Source organism: Rhyacophila brunnea, unplaced genomic scaffold, assembly GCF_057557595.1.
Source record: "Rhyacophila brunnea isolate RB1 unplaced genomic scaffold, BYU_Rbru_1.0 scaffold_12, whole genome shotgun sequence".
NCBI classification, from domain to species: domain Eukaryota; kingdom Metazoa; phylum Arthropoda; class Insecta; order Trichoptera; family Rhyacophilidae; genus Rhyacophila; species Rhyacophila brunnea.
In genome coordinates, this window is record NW_028232774.1 from 30,198,593 (window position 1) to 30,220,320 (window position 21,728).

Here is a 21,728-nt window from a genome sequence, read left to right on the forward strand (position 1 = left end):
AATTATTTTCGTTGACTATTTGGAAAAAGGAAAAACAATAACAGGGGATTATTATGCATCTTTATTGGACCAGCTAAAAAACAAAATTGAAGAAAAACGGCCTCATTTAAACAGGAAAAAAATCCTCTTTCATCAGGACAATGCCCGTGTTCACACATGTTTACGATCAATGGCTAAAATTGAAGAATTGAAGTTCGAATTGGTCGACCACCCACCGTATTCGCCAGATTTAGCCCCCAGTGACTTTTTCCTTTTCCCAAACTTAAAAAAATGGCTAAGTGGACAACGTTTTTTTTCAAATGAAGAAGTCATCGATCGGACAAATGCTTATTTTGAGGACCTGCCGAAAACTTATTTTTCTGACAGTTTGAAAAAAAATGAGAAACGTCTAACCAAGTGTATTGAGCTCCAAGGAGATTGTGTTGAGAAATAAAAAAAAAATACAAAAATAAAAACTGTTTTAATGCTTTTTTCTAAGGAATTATTGACCCACCCTTGTATTATAATATGCCAAAGTGCGGTTATTTTAAAGCTATACCTCAGCTGGGGCACGGTCTAAAAAATCGTAACTGGGCGATGCGCGGATTGTGTAAATGGCGCGTGCCGAACGAAATATAATTTGTCATAAAAATTAAACATGCGTCCATTTAATGTTCTGTTTATTGTTCTATTAGTAACAATAATAATATATTCATTGATACGTTTTCTTTTTCAAGTAAATGGGTAACGTTGTTTAGTTACCTTTACAGGATTTAAGAATTAATACCCCCGCCGCCATCACGAAACAAATTGACGTGTTCATAGCTCGACTTTCGCTCTCTGATTGCCAGCGAGTCCAAAATTTCGTCGCACATATAGTTGAAAATTATTTGCCGTTTCACTGCAGTATGCTCAGGACCACGTGCAGTGTAAATAATCCAAAATACTTTGTTGGAAATATATACATTATGTCATTACTATAATACCATATTTTTCATCATCCTATACATTGCACAATGAAATAAAATACATCTTTAAATAAAAATCGACACTTTCCATCTATCCTGTACGAAGTCAACCAAATCTTTATTTGCCCAGACTTGCATATGACTACCTATGTGTTTTTTCGGTGTTGCCATGTCCGATCCTGATAAGAGCATAATATGGGCCTCCACATGACGGAGGTTTGTATTAACAGACTATCTGATAATGATATATAACGAAATATTGCATATACATCGACAATAATTACTAACCAAGCGTTGTTATGAGAGAAATTGCGAAAAGCACGCATCCTGGAAACGTCCAGACGTGTCCTGGATCTCCTTCGTGTTCAGTTCGTCCCGTGACTCCAGCTGACGCCAGAATCCCTTCGTGTCGAATCATATACTTAAGGATCGTTGGATGCCATACTGGATCGTCGGGCAAGACCTGTAAAATAAAGTGAAACACTTCGTCATTATTAGACAACGGGACAATAATGATATAATATAATATAATTTTATCATTACACTATTATTTCATAATTATTAGTTGTATGTAGGTATGAGCCAGCATAAATGACAGTTGAAAAATTTCGCGTGCAGATAATTATTAGAAGGTACAGGTATTGTAATGGATACAGTTTTAAAGTTTTTCAAGTAAGTTTTATTATATTATAAATATACTTACAAGGTGTGTAATTTGCATAACAAAAAGATACCGCACTGCGTCGAAAATTGTCGCCAACATTCGTGACTTAGACAATATTTATTTTATGAAAATTGTCTCAACAAAACTTAATTATATGCAGTAGATACGTAGCTTTGAAGTCAATAGAGCAGTGGGTTGCTAGTTTTCCTAAAATGTGATTTTGAAAAAGGAATTTATTTATGAAGATTAACTAAAAATATATCATTCAATATTTAAACTGTGCTAAATGACTCGTTCCATTAAAAAAAAGTTGATTACAGTCACGATAATTTAAAATTAAAATGAAAAAAGATCAGCATGTGAGCGATACACGTGTCGAAGAAACGTCAAGATTTGTAATTGACGAGTGATAAGGTATTTTCTGTCTCGTATGTTGCATTTTATATGTCAGCAATGAAGCATAATTATTTTCTTTCGACCATGTCCGATCCTAATAGGATCATATGGGCCTCCACAGAGTAAAGGTTTGTATTGACAGATTTTGTTTTTAACGAGAAATGGATGTCAGCCACTTGCTCAACCTATTAGGTCCATATTGACAAATATTTGTCAAATTGACAAATAATATGTGTACTTGCCAGATCCAGGATTCGAACCTGGGACCCACGGCATTGTAGTCCAACGCTTAAGCCGCGCGGCCTCCGTGGGCTTCCATGAAGCATAATAATATGGGCATATTTCCAATATTTCCGCATGGTTTTGAGGAATCCGAACTTGTTTCCCTGTGACGCATTTATTTTCAATTTTTACGTTTTTAGATTTATTGTACTGATCCATTACTTAATAATTTAAAAGTAAATTATCAGAAAAAATTAGTAAATTACAAAGTTCATATTCTGTTGCTAGATACCGCTAGTAGACCTGACGTAGCACTGTAGGTACTTAGCTTTAATGATTCGTTTTAGATCTCGCGTCCATGAACTGGGGGCAGTGACAAACTATACGTATTAATTAAAATAAAAACATATCGAATTTTCAGACCTATGCACGCGTTCTATCCTCTACTCGGACATAATGACGAATAGCATCGAATCTTTCAAAAATATTGCCATTCTTGATTGAAATAGTGCTTGTGTAGTACGGCTTTGTTATCATGGTAAGAAATAGACTATATATTGCTAATTCTACGATTCCTTTTCAAAGTTTATTTTTAAGCCTTCTGATGGTTCTAGATAGTTATAGATCGGTCCAGATGTCACTCACACTTTGAGAGATTGAACTGCTATATTAGATGGCATAAAAATTTTGTATAACGACATTAATTGATAACGGTTTTCGATTGTTTTTAGAGTGGCTGAATTCCTATCTACTTACAGGAAAAATAATATTCTCTACATTGAAAAAATTAAGCACATTAAGGGGGGACATGCTCGCCGAAGGTCAAAATTGAGTTTTTATTGTATTTTCAAACCATGATCCTGGACACTCCTTAAACGTTGTAGATAATCTATTTCTATAATTTTGAAGCCTTATTATCCTTAATAGTTATTTTAAACATTTGATGACTGCATACAGTATTTTTGTTACATAACATAGTATTCTTTTAAACCTCTCGCTCTAATGTTTTTGAATATAGTCATATTTCGGTACATAACTGTGCAGTGGTGTTAAGATTTTTTACATTTATTAATTTTTAAACGCATTTATAAAACCATTAGTATAATTTATTATGAGATAATTTTTGTAAAATATTCACGATAAAAAATTATATAGATAATCTCTGTGATCCCAAATTTGACAAGAATTAGGCATTTTATTATTCAAAAAATCGGCAAGATTAACACATTTGAAGATGATTCTAAAGATATTTATTATAATCTATGTTTTTGACTATTCAAGTGTGATAAACATCTTATGAATAATGATTGCTTTATAATAATTATTGACCTAAGATTAAGGTAGTGTTTTTTTGAAATACGCCATTTCTTTTGTCATTCCCCAGTGGTTAAGCTACAACATACGGCCGTAGCCATAAATTGACAAGCTTTAATTGAAGTAGGGAGTAAAATGATATTGACGCGCGTGTTTGAACATGTACCGTTTAAAAAATAAATAAAAATAAATCGGTTAGGTACATGTTTAAACACGCGCGTTAACATAATTTTACTCCCTACTTTAATAATAGTTTGTCAATTTATGGCTACGGCCGTATGTTGTAGCTTTACCACTGGGGAATGACAAAAGAAATGGCGTATTTCAAAAAAACACTACCTTAATCTTAGGTCAATAATTATTATAAAGCAATCATTATTCATAAGATGTTTATCACACTTGAATGGTCAAAGACATAGCTTATAATAAATATCTTTAGAATCATCTTCAAATGTGTTAATTTTGCCGATTTTTTGAATAATAAAATGCCTAATTCTTGTCAAATTTGGGATCACAGAGATTATCAATATAATTTTTTATCGTGAATATTTTACAAAAATTATCTCATAATAAATTATACTAATGGTTTTATAAATGCGTTTAAAAATTAATAAATGTAAAAAATCTTAACACCACTGCACAGTTATGTACCGAAATATGACTATATTCTGAAACATTCGAGCGAGAGGTTTAAAAGAATACTATTTAATGTAATAAAAATACTTCTTGCAGTCATCAAATGTTTAAAATAACTATAAAGAATAATAAGGCTTCAAAATTGTATAAATAAATTATCTACAACGTTTAAGGAGTGTCCAGGATCATGGTTTGAAAATACAATAAAAACTCAATTTCGACCTACGACGAGCACGTGGGCCGTTTTGAATTATTACATTGGATATTTATCTATGTACGGTTATTTGCAACTTTACATGATTTTTATGTAAGTAATGATGGCTCATTGTATTAAAAACAATTTCTATTAGGCTTGTAACATTAATACAATGCGATCGTAGGAAATAAATAATCTCATATCACGGATGTAAAGGTTGTTACTTGGGAAATCTCTTACGGTCAATTTTATCATTAGCCTTCCTACCCTTTAAAGCGCATCTATTCTATACACAAGACTGCTATCGGCGGTTATAGAGGGTAGTTTTTCAAATTTTTGTATTGAAGTATTATAATTTTTACAATACGTTAGTTGTAACTGTTACAATAAGTGCTCTGTTTTAACAGCACCTCTATTGGTTGTGTAGAGCGAGATAAACAGTTTTGACTATATATAGACCAGTACTTCTCAAACTGGGGGCACGGCTCCCTAGGGGGCCCTGGAGCTCCTGCTAGGGAGCCACAAAATATTTCAGTATTTGAAAAAAGACATGATCACTGGACAATACCTGATACAAATCAGTTAAAAATCTTGAGGTCGACTTTTCACACGATCACAATGTTTTATCCGATATGGATAAATAATTTACTAATATTTATAAATTATTTATGTTAAAATATGCAATCACACCCCTCTCATTAAATTATTTTTGTAGGCTGTAGCTGTAGTTTTGAAGTTTATTTCTGTTTTTTTTTTAATTTATGCTTTATAATCAAGTAAATAAAAATGTTCTATTAAAATGTACATATAATAATAATTAATGGTAAATAAAGTACTGTTGGTCACTAAAGACTAGATATTTTGGGGAGGGGAGTCTTGGATTTTTTCTGATTTCGGGGGCCGTAGTATAAAAAAGTTTGAGAAGCACTGACTAACTTGTTTTAACGATTAAATACCTCAATACAAATATATGATAAACTACCCTCGATAACCGCCGATAGCAGTCTTGTGTATAGAATAGATGCGTAGCTTTACTTTCGTATGTAAAATCTATAAATCCAATAGAAAAGTACTGTAGGTAATGCAATATAAATTACGAGTTTAATATTTATTTACAAGAATATTTTCTGCGCTATTGTAACCTATTATACCTATGTTATGAGTTGAAGTTACAACAACAAGCACTCTAATCTACCTATCTGGTTTAACATTGATAACCGAATAAACGTAAACATAAAAAAAATATACCAATCGAATCTATTTTTGTTGGTCTTACGCAATTGCAGTATCATTTAAGTTGGACGAATACAAATTGACGAAACTTCGAAGGTCCGTCGAATTGTCAGACTATTACAAAGCACTCCCAAAGGGCGAGGCTCAGCCCTCTTAGTGGGTGCGGCCGTTAGATAATAATATATTCCCAGAGGAAATAGAATCGACACTTAGATGTCGTGACCTTCGACTACACTTTCTTCGACATTGTTATAGTCTGACTTTTTATAGGTACAGCGTGAGAAAGCATGGCGGATTTGCGCAATAATCGAAAATTGCAATTGGTAAAGTTTATAATGAAATAATATTGTGAACTTTTCAATGCTGTATTACTTTAGTCATTTATTTTGCTGCATGCGATCAACGAATTTTGAAAGTGGCTATATTCTACGCTATGGCCAGAGAAATTAGTGATATGCTTTTATATTTACATTAAAATGGGATGAATTTCAGTAAGTTAACTTAATTTGGTGAATACTCAATAAAAAGAATCAACATGAAATTGAAAGGCGATTCTCAAGGTTGGGGAGAAATTTTGGTCTATCAAGACAAGACAGCTTTTTATGGTAACCCAAGCACAAAGTATAAAAGTAGATTTTTTTTTTGATTTGCTAATGTATACAATAATTACTAGCTAAAGAAATAACTCAAAGAACTGGTAATCGTTGGATAATTTCTAGTCATCACGAGGTAGAAAATGTCTGAAAGGAAGACGTAGAGGATTGAACAAATATTTAAATGCTTACCAACGCATCGCACAGGACTACGAGATATGAGATCAGCATTCAGCTTGGAGAAGCCTTCATTCAATAGTGGATAGATTCAGGCTAATAATGATGATGACAAAATATTTCCTCGACAATTATAGCATGTGTTTCGTTATATTAGATCATCTTGTTCATCTACCTACCCTGTTCCCGGATATAAACTATATTCAATATTTCTTTGGAGAAAAGGTTTTCCTAATTTTTAATTTATTTATTTTAAACAAATTGAAAATTTTGTGTTGTATTGAAAACTAAATAAAATATAAAATTTTGTAGCTTAATATGTTTTACATTAAAACGTCTTTGACATTTTCTGAATTTATGGGGTATAATAATAATCAACTGTTCAAGGAAACGTAAAGAATGAAGTAAGGTATTGGGTGGTGTGAGAACCCAACCCCCATAATATCACCTTCGTCTATCATTATCTTTGATAATGAAAAGGTTTTGACCTTTCAGACATCTATTTTAGTTTGTTAAATGATATTGAAAGAGTTATTTTTGTTTACAAAATATACAAAGAGATCGGCTAACACTGGAAACACAACACGCATTTACGATTAAAACTTTACTAGGTATGTCAATGTCAGTGTTCATAAAATTAGTTAAACTGGTGTTTGAAAATGGAACTCTATGAATTTATTGAAACAAAAGGTAGGTATTGTCGTGAAATTACCTATATTATGTACCTATTTTTAAGAACTTGACATGGTAATAAAAACCTTGTCTATTGTCACTATTCTTTTGTTTTTCACGCAACAACTAACTCGTTTCGTTATTATGACGAATGATTTTATAAATTCAAAAATAAGAACGTATCGATTTCCAATGAAGACAAGAAAAGGTTTGTTTATGTTTTTACTTGATAAAGTTAGTTTTAGAAAATTAAGATTATTCAGTAGGTAGCTATTTGAAATCGGTACAGCCAGATTAGTCTATTTCTATACGATGAAATAATGAAAAAATGATTTATGAAAATTAATGAAAATTACTAATATTATTTATTGCTTACCCCTTTTAGTTCTGCAGCTAAACGTAAAATAAGATGTTCTTGATTGGACCCCAGCTCCATGGCAGCTTCTTCTTCTCTAGGTCCTGAAAAAATTCAAATCATTTCATAGAGTATTGGCATATTAACTATAGTTTGAACGATTGAATTTAGAATAATACTAATAAATACATATTTTTTATATTTATTTGCAAACTAATAACATTAGCTCTATGATAAATAATGCGATTTTCTTCACACTACTGTTTTCATAATACTTATCAGTTTATCACCTTATCAGCATGACTGATGAAAAGAGAATGTATTAGGAAAGGACCTAGTTGGTTGTAGATATTTTTGGCTAATATACCTGCGGGTTTTTTTATTATTGCAATTTTATTATTGCAACCTAATTGTATTATGTTGATTAAAATAAAATTTAGCTACTAAATACAAGTACCAATTTATTAATAAATTATCATCCTGAATCACAAATTCGTAGACTGTAACGCAGCGCTCGAAATGAACAATTTTACGAATCGGAGCGCTCGATATTTTTTCGAAAATATTGACAAAGGTATTTATTTAATTATATCTACATTGTATACAAATAAGTGTGTTCGATTGTTTGTTATATGGCATAACTAAAATATTTTTTCTACGAGACGGAGCGATAATTTTGGGGATTTCATGAATCGGAACGGCGCTCCGGTCCATTTCGAGCCCTGCTATAATGTGATTTCAAATTATCGATAGTATCGATGAGGGAGTAGCCGGACTATAAGAAAAGGATATAAGAACAGTGAAAATTACTATCCATTAATGAAAATCATGAGAAAAAATGCTCATCCAATTTTAATATATACGTGTATTTTACTGCTCTTGGGTACTGAGGCCTGACCCAATACCCCTGCTTGGCGCAACCCTGTTGATAAGGTGCATAAATGTGCCTCTTATAATATATATTTTTCGGAATTATACATCTTCGCATAATTCATTTAACTAAATGTCACTTTTACGTCCTAATTTGTTTTATTATCAAAACTCGAGATGCTGCGTTAACACTCCAAAAATATATTTAGATCGTAAATAATGTATGATAACAAAAAATCCTTCGGAATAATGCGAGTTATTTCTGTCGTCAATTTTATTTCGCTATAAGTTGGCTTCTATATTAGAAAATGGCTGCCGTTAAATATAATGATCTGTCAAAATTTTATGATACATAGAAGATCTCCATGACAATGAAAATATTTTCAAGTGCAAGGTTTTGAGTGATTTTACGGTCATACTATTAAAATGAAATCAGAAATCGATTCTCAATGACCGAGTGCGAGAAACGTCACAGTTTTATCTTCCTCATTATTTTTGATTATTATAAATAATAATATAGCAGTACATTCTCACGTTTTTTAGCACGTTGATGTTAAAAAGCACTCAATATTAGTTGTGCTCATGACAGGTGAGCCACGCGTAGGTGCATAACCATATACAACAGCACTAAAAATGCGAGCGATGTCAAATAGTTATTTTAATAAATTAATACTCGAATATTGCATATTATATAGGATGGAATCTTATTGAAAATATAAAAAAAAGAGAAATTAACTAAGTAGGTACATGTTTCAGAACTATTTTATAGATTTTTTTTCAGTTATTGGATCAGTAGGTACCTACTATGGTTCCATTAGCGAAATCTGGCGACAGAATTCGAAACATGCAATTTAATACAATTTTCTGATGATATGTAAACATGTTAAAGTATTTTAACTAAGGAATACCTATGTAGGTAGCTATCTAAAAATAAAAAAATAATGTTTCTTTAATTCAAATTTAGAATTAAAAATAATCATAAATTAAAATTTACGTTAATTAATCACTTCGTCACATTTCGTCACGTAACATTTTACCCCCGTCTATATTCACATTTTTGACACCCCTAAACGTTGAAAAATATTTTTTTGATATTTACCCTTAAATCCCCGATCCCCAATATCGTGTTTTCAGATCATTTTATATATTTTTTTTACTTTGTGACGTCACATTTTTTCTGACCTCCCCTTCTCCCTTCGTCACAAATCATCACAATATATCAGACCTAGAGAGTGGCGTCATATATGGACGGCCCCTAAGTTCTTTTAGAGGTCATTGAAAGATTTTTGAATAATTAATACTTGTAATGTAAATTTAATAAACATTGATTTAAAAAAAAAGTGTGTATAGCTGAAACTTATTTTTGGTTATAATTAAATCGATCTTTGGTATTGTGACCATGATTATATAGTACATATAATAATATGCAAAAGGCTTTTAATTTTCTGTCCTGAAATAATTGTTTTTCGGTGGTATTTTGAAAAGTTTTGGAAATATGAATATTTTATTTTCACATTCAATATTTCTAAAGAACTGTACGCGTGTACCAAAGAGCCAATGCGGCTCGCGAATCGCGATTTGTCGAGCCTTAGGGCCTAAGGCCAAAATGTTCTGAAACGTCATTAAACCATTGTAATATTAATCACCACCCACGGTGGCCGCGCGGCATAAGCGTTGGACTATCACGCAGTGGGTCTCAGGTTCGAATCCTGGGTCTGGCAAGTACACATATTGTTTTTCAATTTGTGTGTGAGTCAGGGTATGGACCTAATAGGTTGAGCAAGTGGCTGACATCCATTTCTCGTAAAAACAAAATCTGTTAATACAAACCTCTACCCTGTGGAGGCCCATATGATCCTATTAGGATCGGACATGGTCGGAGAGAGTAATAATAATGATTATTGTATAATGATACGTTGTTAAAAAAACACATGGCAGGTATATTTAAAATTTCCCCAGGCGTAAAAAGTTCGTCATCGTCTTTGTAATAGGTGGGTATCATTCATTCATTACCTGACAAAATATCATAACATGACAATAACACTGCGGTTTTAAACATGAAATGATGACTGTCTAAAAATGCCATAATGCTAGACCGAATCATAATGGTAAAAGTCAATTCACTTTCACATCGCCAAAATTGCAAGATAGCCGCTTGTAAAAATGACGGCTTACTTGTGTTGTGTACCGTGAAATTAAATCTTCGTTTCGTTCCTCCAACACTAGTCACTTAAGGTTGTGCTCGAGAATTCGTTCGCTCGCAAAATTGACGCCCGCGTTTGTCCGGCATTCTGTGTGATTTGTGCTTCGGGCGCAAACAACCTTAATCCTCCCCTACTCACAAAGAAAAGACTGCGTTAATGTGAAAGGTTTTTCTTACTACTTGCTCTTTGTAGTATACGTAGTATACTCAGTGTAATAATATATTCTCCAACTTAGCTAAACGTATTATATTTGGCTGAGGATAGTGAGGTGATATAAACAAAAATATAATCACCTTCCCATTTGTCGTTGAAAATATAAGTTTCGGTTTTCTTTTGGGCACTCATTTCACTCATCGATAAACTATTATCTTACTGTGTAAAGAACATATTGCGATAAGTTTTAAGCATGAGGATTCACACACATCTTCTCTTTCTCTCACTCCTACAGCAGGTCATGAGTGTAGCAAAATGAATTAAGTGATAAGATGACGTCATTACGCGGGCTACTCAAGGTTAATTTAAAAACAACTCATGTAAGCTGGTCAGCACTTGAAATGGAAAATTTTACGAACCGGAGCGCTCGATAATTTTACTAAAATATTTACATTAGGTATATAAATATATACCTACATTAGTATATAGTTTTCTAATATTAATGTGTATTTAAAAAATAATAAGTGTGTTAGATTCTTTGTTATATGGCTTATCCACCTCAGACGGTCAAATTATTTTGTCCACAAGACGGAGCGATAATTTTGGGAATTTTATGAAATGGAACGGCGTTCCGGTGCTATCCGGTTCATTTCGAGCCCTGAAGCTGGTTATGAAAATATAATTAGGATTTAATGCATCCTCTTAAAAATCTTAATGAAATATTATATTACCTACATTATATTACTGAATGCATGGCCCCACAAGGGTGGGCTAAAAATACACCTTAATTTTACCGTATACACCATTTCGTCAGCTGAATGCAGAATTATTACAGACTATCGATACCGATATAGGGTATAACAATGTAAGTTAGAATAGTTCTGCATTCAGCTGACGATTTGAAAAACGCTACTGAAAAGCGTCACTTTCACTTTACCCTTAGCGATAGATAGGCGGGCCCACCAAGGATCCTAGCCTGGGAGCCCGCCATGAATGACTGAATGTACGCTCATTTTTCATTTTCATTGGAAAAAACCAAGGGCACATGGAATGTGCCCAATCTGAAAATACTGCCAAAAATCAGAATCGATTTTTTTCATCTTTCCTTGTCTTCTGCAAATTTCACGACGTCCACTATTTGTCCGTCCTTTACCGGACACGTACCGCCTAAAACATTTATCCTTTCGAGGCTTTTTGTGTCTTGGTGAACAGTGTGGAATCGGATAATACGACGCAGAGATATTAAAAAAAGCACACGTAATGTGATAAACATGTTGACTATAAACACACCTTATTACTGTGAGGTTTTATAGTTTTGGCACGACACAAGACACAGTCGGAGTGGTATCGAGTGAGAGAAAGCGATGCGATAGTCTTGATGGAAGTATAAAGTACAGTTGACAATATCAACCGTAATAATAAAACGATCTCTCATTTATGTTCAGCTTTTTTTTGCATTATTGAGGTTTTGGTTATGTGTTCAATCCAGGACATTTTTGGCAGTCATCGCGGTTTGGACGTTTAGACTGCGTGCCCATTAACGCCGTCTGTGATTGCGTTTTTATTTATGTATACCTATAAACCTCGCGCTTGCATATCGCTCCGACTGGCTTTTACATTTAGTATAATACCGCCTGTACCGCCAATGGATAATCCGCCATGGATTTACTGGCAGCAATATTGAGTATTTTAAACTATGGTGATAATAACTGTTTACACGTAAAAGTGCTGACTGTCTCTCCAATTCATTCTTTAAGAGCGAGCGAGACGCGATGTTGTCATTTTATGGTAGGTAGGTACTATTTGTACTATTTGACGGGCAGTGAAAATCGGCCAACCTGAAAATTCGTTCGTAGTTCATTTTTTTGCCGGCAGGCTCGCCACTATCGTTCTACTGCGCAGGCGCAGATCGAAAAATTCTACTGTCGCATGAAAATTCAGAAGCTTCCAAACTTTTTTGATTCATGCATGCAATCTTGCGAACTCTATACATTTTCTTGTTATGGCCGCGATAATACGCACTGTCAACAGTAAATCCATGCACGTGTAAACGGGGTATAATGCAGTAAAAGTCTTAAATTGCACGGTATAATTGATTAATTTGTCAATTGCTCTCCTGTACCTAGAGTTGGGTTTCGGGAATTTCCCGACGGGAATTCTTGAGAAATTTTTGAGATTATCTGCCCCGAATCTCGAGAATTTAAATTTTTAACATTTCGGGAAATCCCGGATCTCGAGAATCTTTTCATGATTTTCTATATGAAAAAAGTGGACAGAAAACACAAAACGTTCAAAGACTGATGAAGCCAACGTCGACTCAAAATGAGCGCAATTTTTACAACATCGGGGAATTTTGTGTCTCAAAAGCGTACGCGATTGTCAGACGCACCGATTGACAGTCTGTGTTTTTTGAAATTCCATTTTAATAAGTAATGTTTTGAATTATTTTTGTTTTCCTATTCCTATTCTGTTTGTCTTTTTACATACATAAAAAAATCATATTTTTTGGAATTTGCCTGTTTTTATACTGATTTTAAGATTTTAACAGTTTTTTTTTTTTAATTTCCCGATACTCGAAAATTCTCCAGAATTCTTTTCTGGACATCCCGGATCTCAGGAATTCAAAATTTCATTATTTCGGGAAATCCCGAATCTCCAGATTGAGATTTTCTCGGGAAATACTCAACTCTATCTGTATCTAATTCTATTTATCAATTATTAAAATATCATATACATACGCATATCTATGATTTGAAATTAAAAAAGAAAGGTATAAAGTGCCTTCCCGAACACTGACATAGAGTAGTAGTTAAGTACATAATATTATTATAGAGATCGATTATTTTCTACTTATCATATTATGGAACGTGTCTATACAATATTCAATGCAACCATGACCGATTTTATTTATAGCAGTACACATGTATCGAACCATCCAATAAAACATTAAATTTTGTAGTACAACTGGATCTTTTACGGTTGGTGGTTACTATATTCTAGCTAGACAATGCTAGTGTTAGTAGTATTGACAGGTAGATACAAATAATATGTTTTTGTTGTCAAACATGTGTGTAGTTTGTGCCTATCTTCAGTAGGTACCTCTTACTATATTTTGATCCACTGTAATAGTGGTGGAATGAATATTATGAAAATTGCAATTTACTGATAAATTTCATTTTTCAAAAATTACCTTACAATAATTATTAATTAACAAAAAAAACTGTCACAAATGAGTGTTCTATGAATGGATTCATTTTGTATTAGATATAATTTTACTGTATTTTTATCATTCAACTGTGGTTTAATAATATCTTTCAAGATAAGAGACCGTAGCACAGTATGTAAGATCGAATTACTATCGTATACTACTTACACTATGTATGATAATATTATATAATTTTACATTGTAATTCAAAGCCTCCCTCCCCTTTAGAGATATGGTTCTTAGGTGTTTTCTCATATTGTTTACTTATTAACTCTTTTTCATATCTTATTTATTTTTAATTAAATCTATTGACGTTTTAAATATGAGGATGAGGGTGGATAATGGTCTGGGATTTTATATACGGTGGCTTAATGCCCAGGGGTGAGGTTATCCAGGAGTAATCATCTTGTTACCCCACGCATATGGGAAGCCACCCCTTTAGAAGAATTATTTCCATCTGATATGTTGTATTTTGACTACTATACGAATACATGAATAATTATAAAACAATGGTAAGACGTAATGTGCCTTCTTTTGTGTTCTGTTTGATCATACTAAAATAAAAACTTCTGTTTTTCAATATGTGTTTAAACAAGTTAAACAAGTAGCTAACATCAATTTATCGTAAAAAAATCTGTTGATTCATACCTGATTGTAGAGCCATTGATGTATGTATCTACCTAAATATTTTCATTCTATAGACAATTGTTGAAAGTCAAGTCGATTTAAATCTTTCGGAGTGTCGATAGAGTTTTTGCTATCGATTTTAAAATTTAACAATTTTGACAATACCAAGAATGCCAATGAATAATTAAAAGGTTTATTATTTACGAGAGTGAGATAACCACCTTTACCACATACCTACTGTCTTAAACTGCACCGAATGACATGATCACCTCTCACTCAGATATCCTCAAACAACTACGAAGAGGTATTATTCATTATAAAGTCAAAGCACTCAATTTCATGGCCGTTTTTTCAGCCAATGTCGTCAAACTATGCAATATACACAGGATGTATTCATACATAATATCAGTGGCGGCCGGTGGTTTCCAAAATTGCTTTCATTGGGGGTGCACTCAAAATTTTCTTACCTTATTTAAAAAGCATATCAATTCAGCGTTGTTTCTGTTTAGCGAACACCTCAATCACTTCTCATTAAAGTCTTGAACTGTTTGTAAAAGTTTTTTCTCAATGCTTAACACAGGTAGACATGTTAAGTCAGTCCTGATTCATGGTAAGTATTTCTGAAAGACGATTTAATTCTTTTAATGGTTGAAAAACACTTTTCAATTTCCACAGATGTCATCGGACCATCCTTTTTTTATTCTGAATCTTATTATTATTATTGATAAAGTCTACGTTTACCGACATCATTTTAAAACACATACACTTCACTGATTGAACTATAATTATAAGTATTAAGTATTATAAATCGTTTATTCAAAATTTATCATTTTAAAACACATACACTTCCCTGATTAAACAATAAGTATATATATTGTTATGAATTTATTTTTATGAACAAAACTATCGAAATAACGAGACAAAACACCTAAAAAAGCCGACTATAACGACGACCGCAGAAATCATACTGAATTGTATGTAAGAAATAATATTTGAAGAAAATATTAAAAAAACAAAACTATCGATTGTTTTGAATAGGTAGGTACGTATTTTTCGACTCTCGACAAATCGTCAGTTTCTTCGTCTACAAAAAGCAATAAAACTCCAGCAAAATGTCTGCATTGTTAAAAATATGACATCATGTTATACATATTCACTCACTATGAGAAAGAACATGGTACTCGTAACTTAGATTTAAATTTTTTATAAATTATATTCAAATATAGAAGGAATAAAGGATCGATCCAAAATATTTATGCTGATAATCAATTTTTATTCAATATCAGCCTATTTTCAATGAATTTATATGAGATTTAAATAAAAAAAATCTATTTTTTTATCAATCCTGCTAAATCTCAGTTACTACATTTTTCCGCGTAACTTTTGAGCTGCGTCCCTAATGGTCATACAATTTTGTGTATTAATGAGTTATTTATCGTTTTCACGTGTCGGCTTGAACTGTTATTACCCAATGTAATATGAACGGCAAACTAAGATCCATATTTGTGCGTTCCGACGAGCGCACGAATTCGGTGACTGTTTACTGAGTATAAACTTTTGGTATAAATTTACATGGATTAAATTGCGATAAACGAGTGATGACTTATGAATAGCATTGTTGCACATTGAGTGATGTTTAGGAAAAAGCAGTGCAGCGCACATGCATGGTGTTAGAGGAGCCGCCGCTGCATAATATATATAAATATATATTTTACCTGATAGATAAAACCGCTACTTACGAATATAATAATATGTAGGTATGGTTAAATCATTCTACAGTGACACCATGGCTAGCGCTGGATGATTAGCAATTATATTAGTATTGAACATACGTAATTTGAAAAAATCTCATGCATACGCACATTAGAAAAAAATATTAATAATAAGTAGACTGCAATATTGTTTGAAATATAGATCTGCTAATGATAGATAAAATGAATTATATTTTTTTCAGATATTATTTAAATAAATTGAGGTTTAAAGTTATTACTCCCTATCATCAAAATTGATTTAAGAACTAGCAGTCAGTGAGACAAAATTCCAATAAAAATTATATTAATATAATAATCCCTCCCCGTATATGAATCAACAACAAATTACTATATTATTAATATATTTTCAAAATGGACCACCACACAATTTTACTATGTGCGTACTTGATAGATATTATAAATACGTCATATATGAATATTTTTTTTATGTATCTATAATTTTTTTTAAATGACGCCATAGTTATTGACTAACGTCAATTATTATTATTATTATGTAATATACTATTCGAAAACAGATATGAAGTAAAAAACATATATCTGCGTAAAATTACCTACTATAACTATGCCAATACAATATTATTTCTGTGGTGTACGGTAAAATTGCACAAGTTTGTCGAAAATTAGTGAGTAGGTACGTATTGTCATATATTATGAGGAGATTATTTTGTTTGCTCATTACATCAGTGTTGACCGAATATGATATAAAGTTGTAGCATTAATATGTAATTATGAATTTATCAAAAATGCTAAAAAATCTCAACAATTGATATAGTAGATTGGCCGGAATTTGATGGATGATGGATGTGGTATTTTATAATAGGTATTGTTTCTGAGAACAAACAATTCCGTTTACTTTGAATATTATTTTTGTATAGATATGATCATGGCCCCCACAAGGGGGGGCTGAAAGGGCTCTAACCTTGGGGCTCGGGTTTAGGAGGCGCCCGGCGTGGCAGGTCGATCATTTAAGTGAGGTATGCACACACCACAAGTTTGCTCTAATAGTAAAACAAATTCGCCTGCGGCGCTATTTGACAAGGCGCATTTATATAATTAATAATTCAAAACATTAATTTATTAAAATAGAATTTCAAAAAAAAAACAGACTGTCAATCGCTGCGTCTGACAATCACGTAAGCTTTTGAGACAAATTTTGAGTCGATGTTGGTTTAATTGTGTAAAATGTCCCAATCAGTCCTTGAACGTTTTGTGTTTTCTGTCCACTTTTTTTTATATAGAAAATCGTTTTTCCAATTAATATTTGATAATAAAGAAATCCCGAGAAAAGGTTCTCGAGATCAGGGATTTCCCGAAATGTTAAAAATTTCATTTCCCGAGATTCGGAATGGAAAATCTCGAAAATTTCTCGAGAATTCCCGTCGGAAATTCCCTAAGCCCAACTCTATTTACGCCTAGTATGGAGTCTTCTCAGATACATACAGATGGTACGAGTATTATAAAGAAACTACTTATCACGGGCTCATATAATATATTGTTAGTAGTGGTATTCGAAACAGCTGTTGACGTTTTCACATGAAAATGTAGGATTAACCTGAATTATTTAGGTACTTAAAAGCAATTATTATTTTATTGCTGTTTTCAATGAACGGTAATGTATTTCTTTTGCGCATTCTGCACGACTGACATCTTTTTTAATAATCTCTTCTTAAATATTTACATCTTGTAAAAGGCTATTATCTCGTGCCGGATTTGGCCACTACAGAGGTGTTCGAACTGCGTCTGGCCTGTACAATTAAAAATAATAATATTGGTATTCTTTGCTGTAATATTTTAATTTATTCATTTTGATAGTATTAACTGTACATTAAATTTTAATATCATACTTTTAAATTAGCTTTCCGCCAATGTAATTCTTTGTGCTATAATAAAAGATACAATTTCATTCGTAAGAGCATATGAGTCTCCACAGAATTGAGGTTATATTAAAACATTTTTTACCAGTGATGGTTGTTAGTCATTCGCTCATTGGATGCTTTCAATAGAAACATATCAACAAGTATTTTTTCCAGACGCAGGATTCTGCACGGCTTCAGAGACAGGCATTACACCTACTACACCACCGTATTAATATAATAATAATTAATATAAAATTAATTTTGTACCCATTATAGTATATAGCAGGGAATTCAGAAATAATGGGATCTGAAATACCTAACAAGTGTAGAGAAGCAGGCAACCGATCTCAAATGTGGAAATACGGGATAAATTTAACCACTTGTCAAGAATACGTCATACGTCGAATACTGACAACTGCACTCGGTTTAGTGGTATGAATATGATTTTGAAGGATGCAATGCACACTATTGCACGTCTGTAATGCGTGGTTCATTTTCGTAGGACACTCACACATTCAAAACATTGCGTCAAAATGTAGTCTATTGGGATATAGCCTGTCGGAATTCTATTTATTATTTTGTTATATATTTGGGTGGTATATAGGTTGAATTAGAGCGAAATAAAAATCCTCGATTGAATCAACAATTGTAGATATATTACGTAGGTACATCGAAATGTACATAATATAATATGTAGGTAGGTACCTACTTAATAATGTATTAATTGTCTTTTTTTAATAACCCGTTCCAGCATGAGTGAACGATAACCAAATATTATGATAGATTAAAATTATTTTAAAATTAAAAAAGAAGCTCGGATCCAGGGTTTCGTTCCGGTTTTATTTCCACACCTAGATGAGACCAGAAGAGTGTCTCGCCTGGTTGCATCACAAATGAAGCAAATACCCAAATGGGGGTAGGTATATATCAACAAGTAATAACACGATATAATATATTATAAACTAAAGGGTTGGTTTTCTGTCACGAAGTGTGACAGCACGATGAGTCAGCTGCAGGTATACATTTTGCATGATACACGCCAAAGTCAAAGAGTATTTCATAATAACTATTATTATGCACATGATAATGTTTTTAAAAATTAAACATGTCATAATAATAATTAATATTTCAGGTGGTGACAGTAGGTATTCTAATAGGTAGATTTTTTAAATGTCAAAATTACTGGATAGATACTGTGGTAGAGAATGACAAGGAACTGTTACTGGTAAACAACTGGTTGTGAGCAACATAGGACTGTGTATCGTGTAAGAATAACTAAAGGCCGGTTCGGATTAGTTGAGTAATTTAGTCGAGTGGCGAGTAATTTAGTAAGTAACTAAAAGGGTACGAACAGACAAATTTAGTCGGGTAATTTAGTAAAATCATTTAATCGAGTCAATCGATTTTGTTCTAATTTTTCAGTCGAGTAGCTCTCACTCAATACTAAACCAAGCCACGAGACAAGTCTGAATACGTTATCTTTAGTCAAGTTCACTAGTTGTCGTAGAATTTCTACCTCCTTACTTCCAACTTAAATCCAAATTTCATCAAGTACTCTCGTCGATAGTGTGAATATTACAAATTATAAATTTAAGACGTTCACAACATTACAAACTTGGATGGACAAACAACTGATGCTCCCGATTTTTAAGATAGTTATTACTGTCATTAGAGACACAGAATGAGTTACATCAGTGGATTTTAGAACAAGTAAAAGTAAAATGGAAAAAAAATATATCGTCAAATTTACGAGAACTAAAATTTGTAGAGGCTTTGGTTGCACGTAGCACCATTGAATAAAAAAAGAAGATGGTGGTAAAAAATCTCCATCTCGTCAGCGTTCGCCAAACCTTAGGACTTCATGGACCATTAAATTTATGATTTTAAATTCGAACAGACAGTAATTGATTAAATTCTTGTATATTTGCTTTACAATATTGTGTAAACTGATGTGTTTAAAAGAAAATCCCAGCTAGGGAAATAAAAGAAAACGGCAGTGTTTGCAATAGTCACCAGCACAATGATCTTCTCTAGTAAAAATAGCGCTAAGGTTACACGTATACGTAGCACATAGATGAAACCTAAAAGCAAGCCGTGTCAAGTGGCGCCTAACATGGGGCCCGAACCCACGATCCTGCCATTAATCTGCTCTCATCATGTCTCATGCTCTACCGACTGAGCTAGAACTGATAGGTGTCGGCCATATTTAGTTGATCACCAGAATCTGTTTAAATATTAGCCTGATTGTATGTGGTCTTAAAATAGTTTACTAAAAGTATGTATGAATATTGTTTAGACTTTTTAAACTGTCAACAGTTAAACATTTAGTATAAAACTCCTAGTAATTCGGTAAATCGTTGAAGAAACACTGAATCACAAACAAACATAATGTAACCAATGTAAATAAACACACAAAGAGTTTCCACGAAAACTTAAATTGAACAAAAACGATGGCATCTACATAACATACGTAAATAATATATTCAGGTAATTGTTTATATACAGGTAAGTAAGTACCTGCCAAAACACTGAATACATTTGTAATGGAAAGTGCTAATTTGACCCTTAATACCCGAGAAGCTAAACATTTAGATACTAGTGTCTAATTTTGGTTGTCGATTAAATTGTTGTGATGTTCGTTGAAATTTATGCAAAATAGATTGTTACTTGTAAGTCACTCAGTTGTTAGTGTAGGATTTATTTTTTTATTTTTAGAGTATCATTATTTGCGCCTGCGTAGATTAGAGGCTAGAACGATCGAATGTCATTAAATTTGCGAATGTATGTTTGTAAAAATACGTGTTTAGTTTAGTCTAGACTAGCTAACCGAGGTTAGCGATTTATTTAACGGCATAACGAAGACAGTTAGGTTTTGGCACACTATTGTCTATACCAGGCCTGGGAAAACTTTTTGGATGACGGGCCACATTAGGAATATAAAATGAACGGCGGGCCCCTGTAAAATACTATTTTTAAACATACATTATTTATTATCATGAAAAAGGAATTTCAGCATAAAAAAAATGATTCTCTAATTTCCAACAATTTAAAAGAATGAAACTGTTTTACATTTTTAAAATTGGAGGTGTTAATTTTGGTTACATGTAAAATATACGTAAAACATTTCACAGTGGCACAGTCCGATAGAAAGGAAAGAGATGACCGTAGACTATACGGTCTTCAATTTTATTGGATTCAATATGAACATTAGTTCAATTTTTCAAAACAAAATTCATGAATTCAAGAATAAAAACCTAACCTAACCTAACCTAACAAATAATCCAGTATATCGCCTATTTTCAAAATTTGTTTGCTGATGGCTTCCTGTAAAGTGGAAACCGACAAGAAACGTGTTTTATTTAGACATGAATTTTATGTCAGTACAATACGATCCAAAGAGATTTAATATACGGCCATATATTTCCGATACAACATTTCACGGTGATGTGTGACACAGCGAACTGCATACGTACAAGTTTCCGGACACTGTTAATTTTGTAGTTGATATTCTTAAAACTGCTTGTACCTAAATGTTCATCGGTGATGCTTGATCGTAAAGAGTTTTTATTGATATTCATAATTGAAAATGTTTGTTCACATAACATTTATATCATTTTTCTAGTAGAATTTTTGGTA

At 32.6% G+C, this 21,728-nt stretch overlaps 1 protein-coding gene across 1 annotated transcript in view; it reads right to left on the reverse strand.

Moving 5' to 3' along the window:
- The window catches only part of LOC147078046 (uncharacterized), a 99,819-nt gene that overhangs the window by 8,699 nt on the left and 69,392 nt on the right, over positions 1-21,728 (reverse strand). Inside the window, exons 5-6 of the mRNA XM_085961142.1 lie at positions 7,427-7,509; positions 1,236-1,410 (exon numbers count right to left, since the gene is read on the reverse strand). Of these exons, the coding sequence (XP_085817268.1) occupies positions 1,236-1,410; positions 7,427-7,509 (258 nt within the window). The remainder of the gene's footprint in view (positions 1-1,235; positions 1,411-7,426; positions 7,510-21,728) is intronic.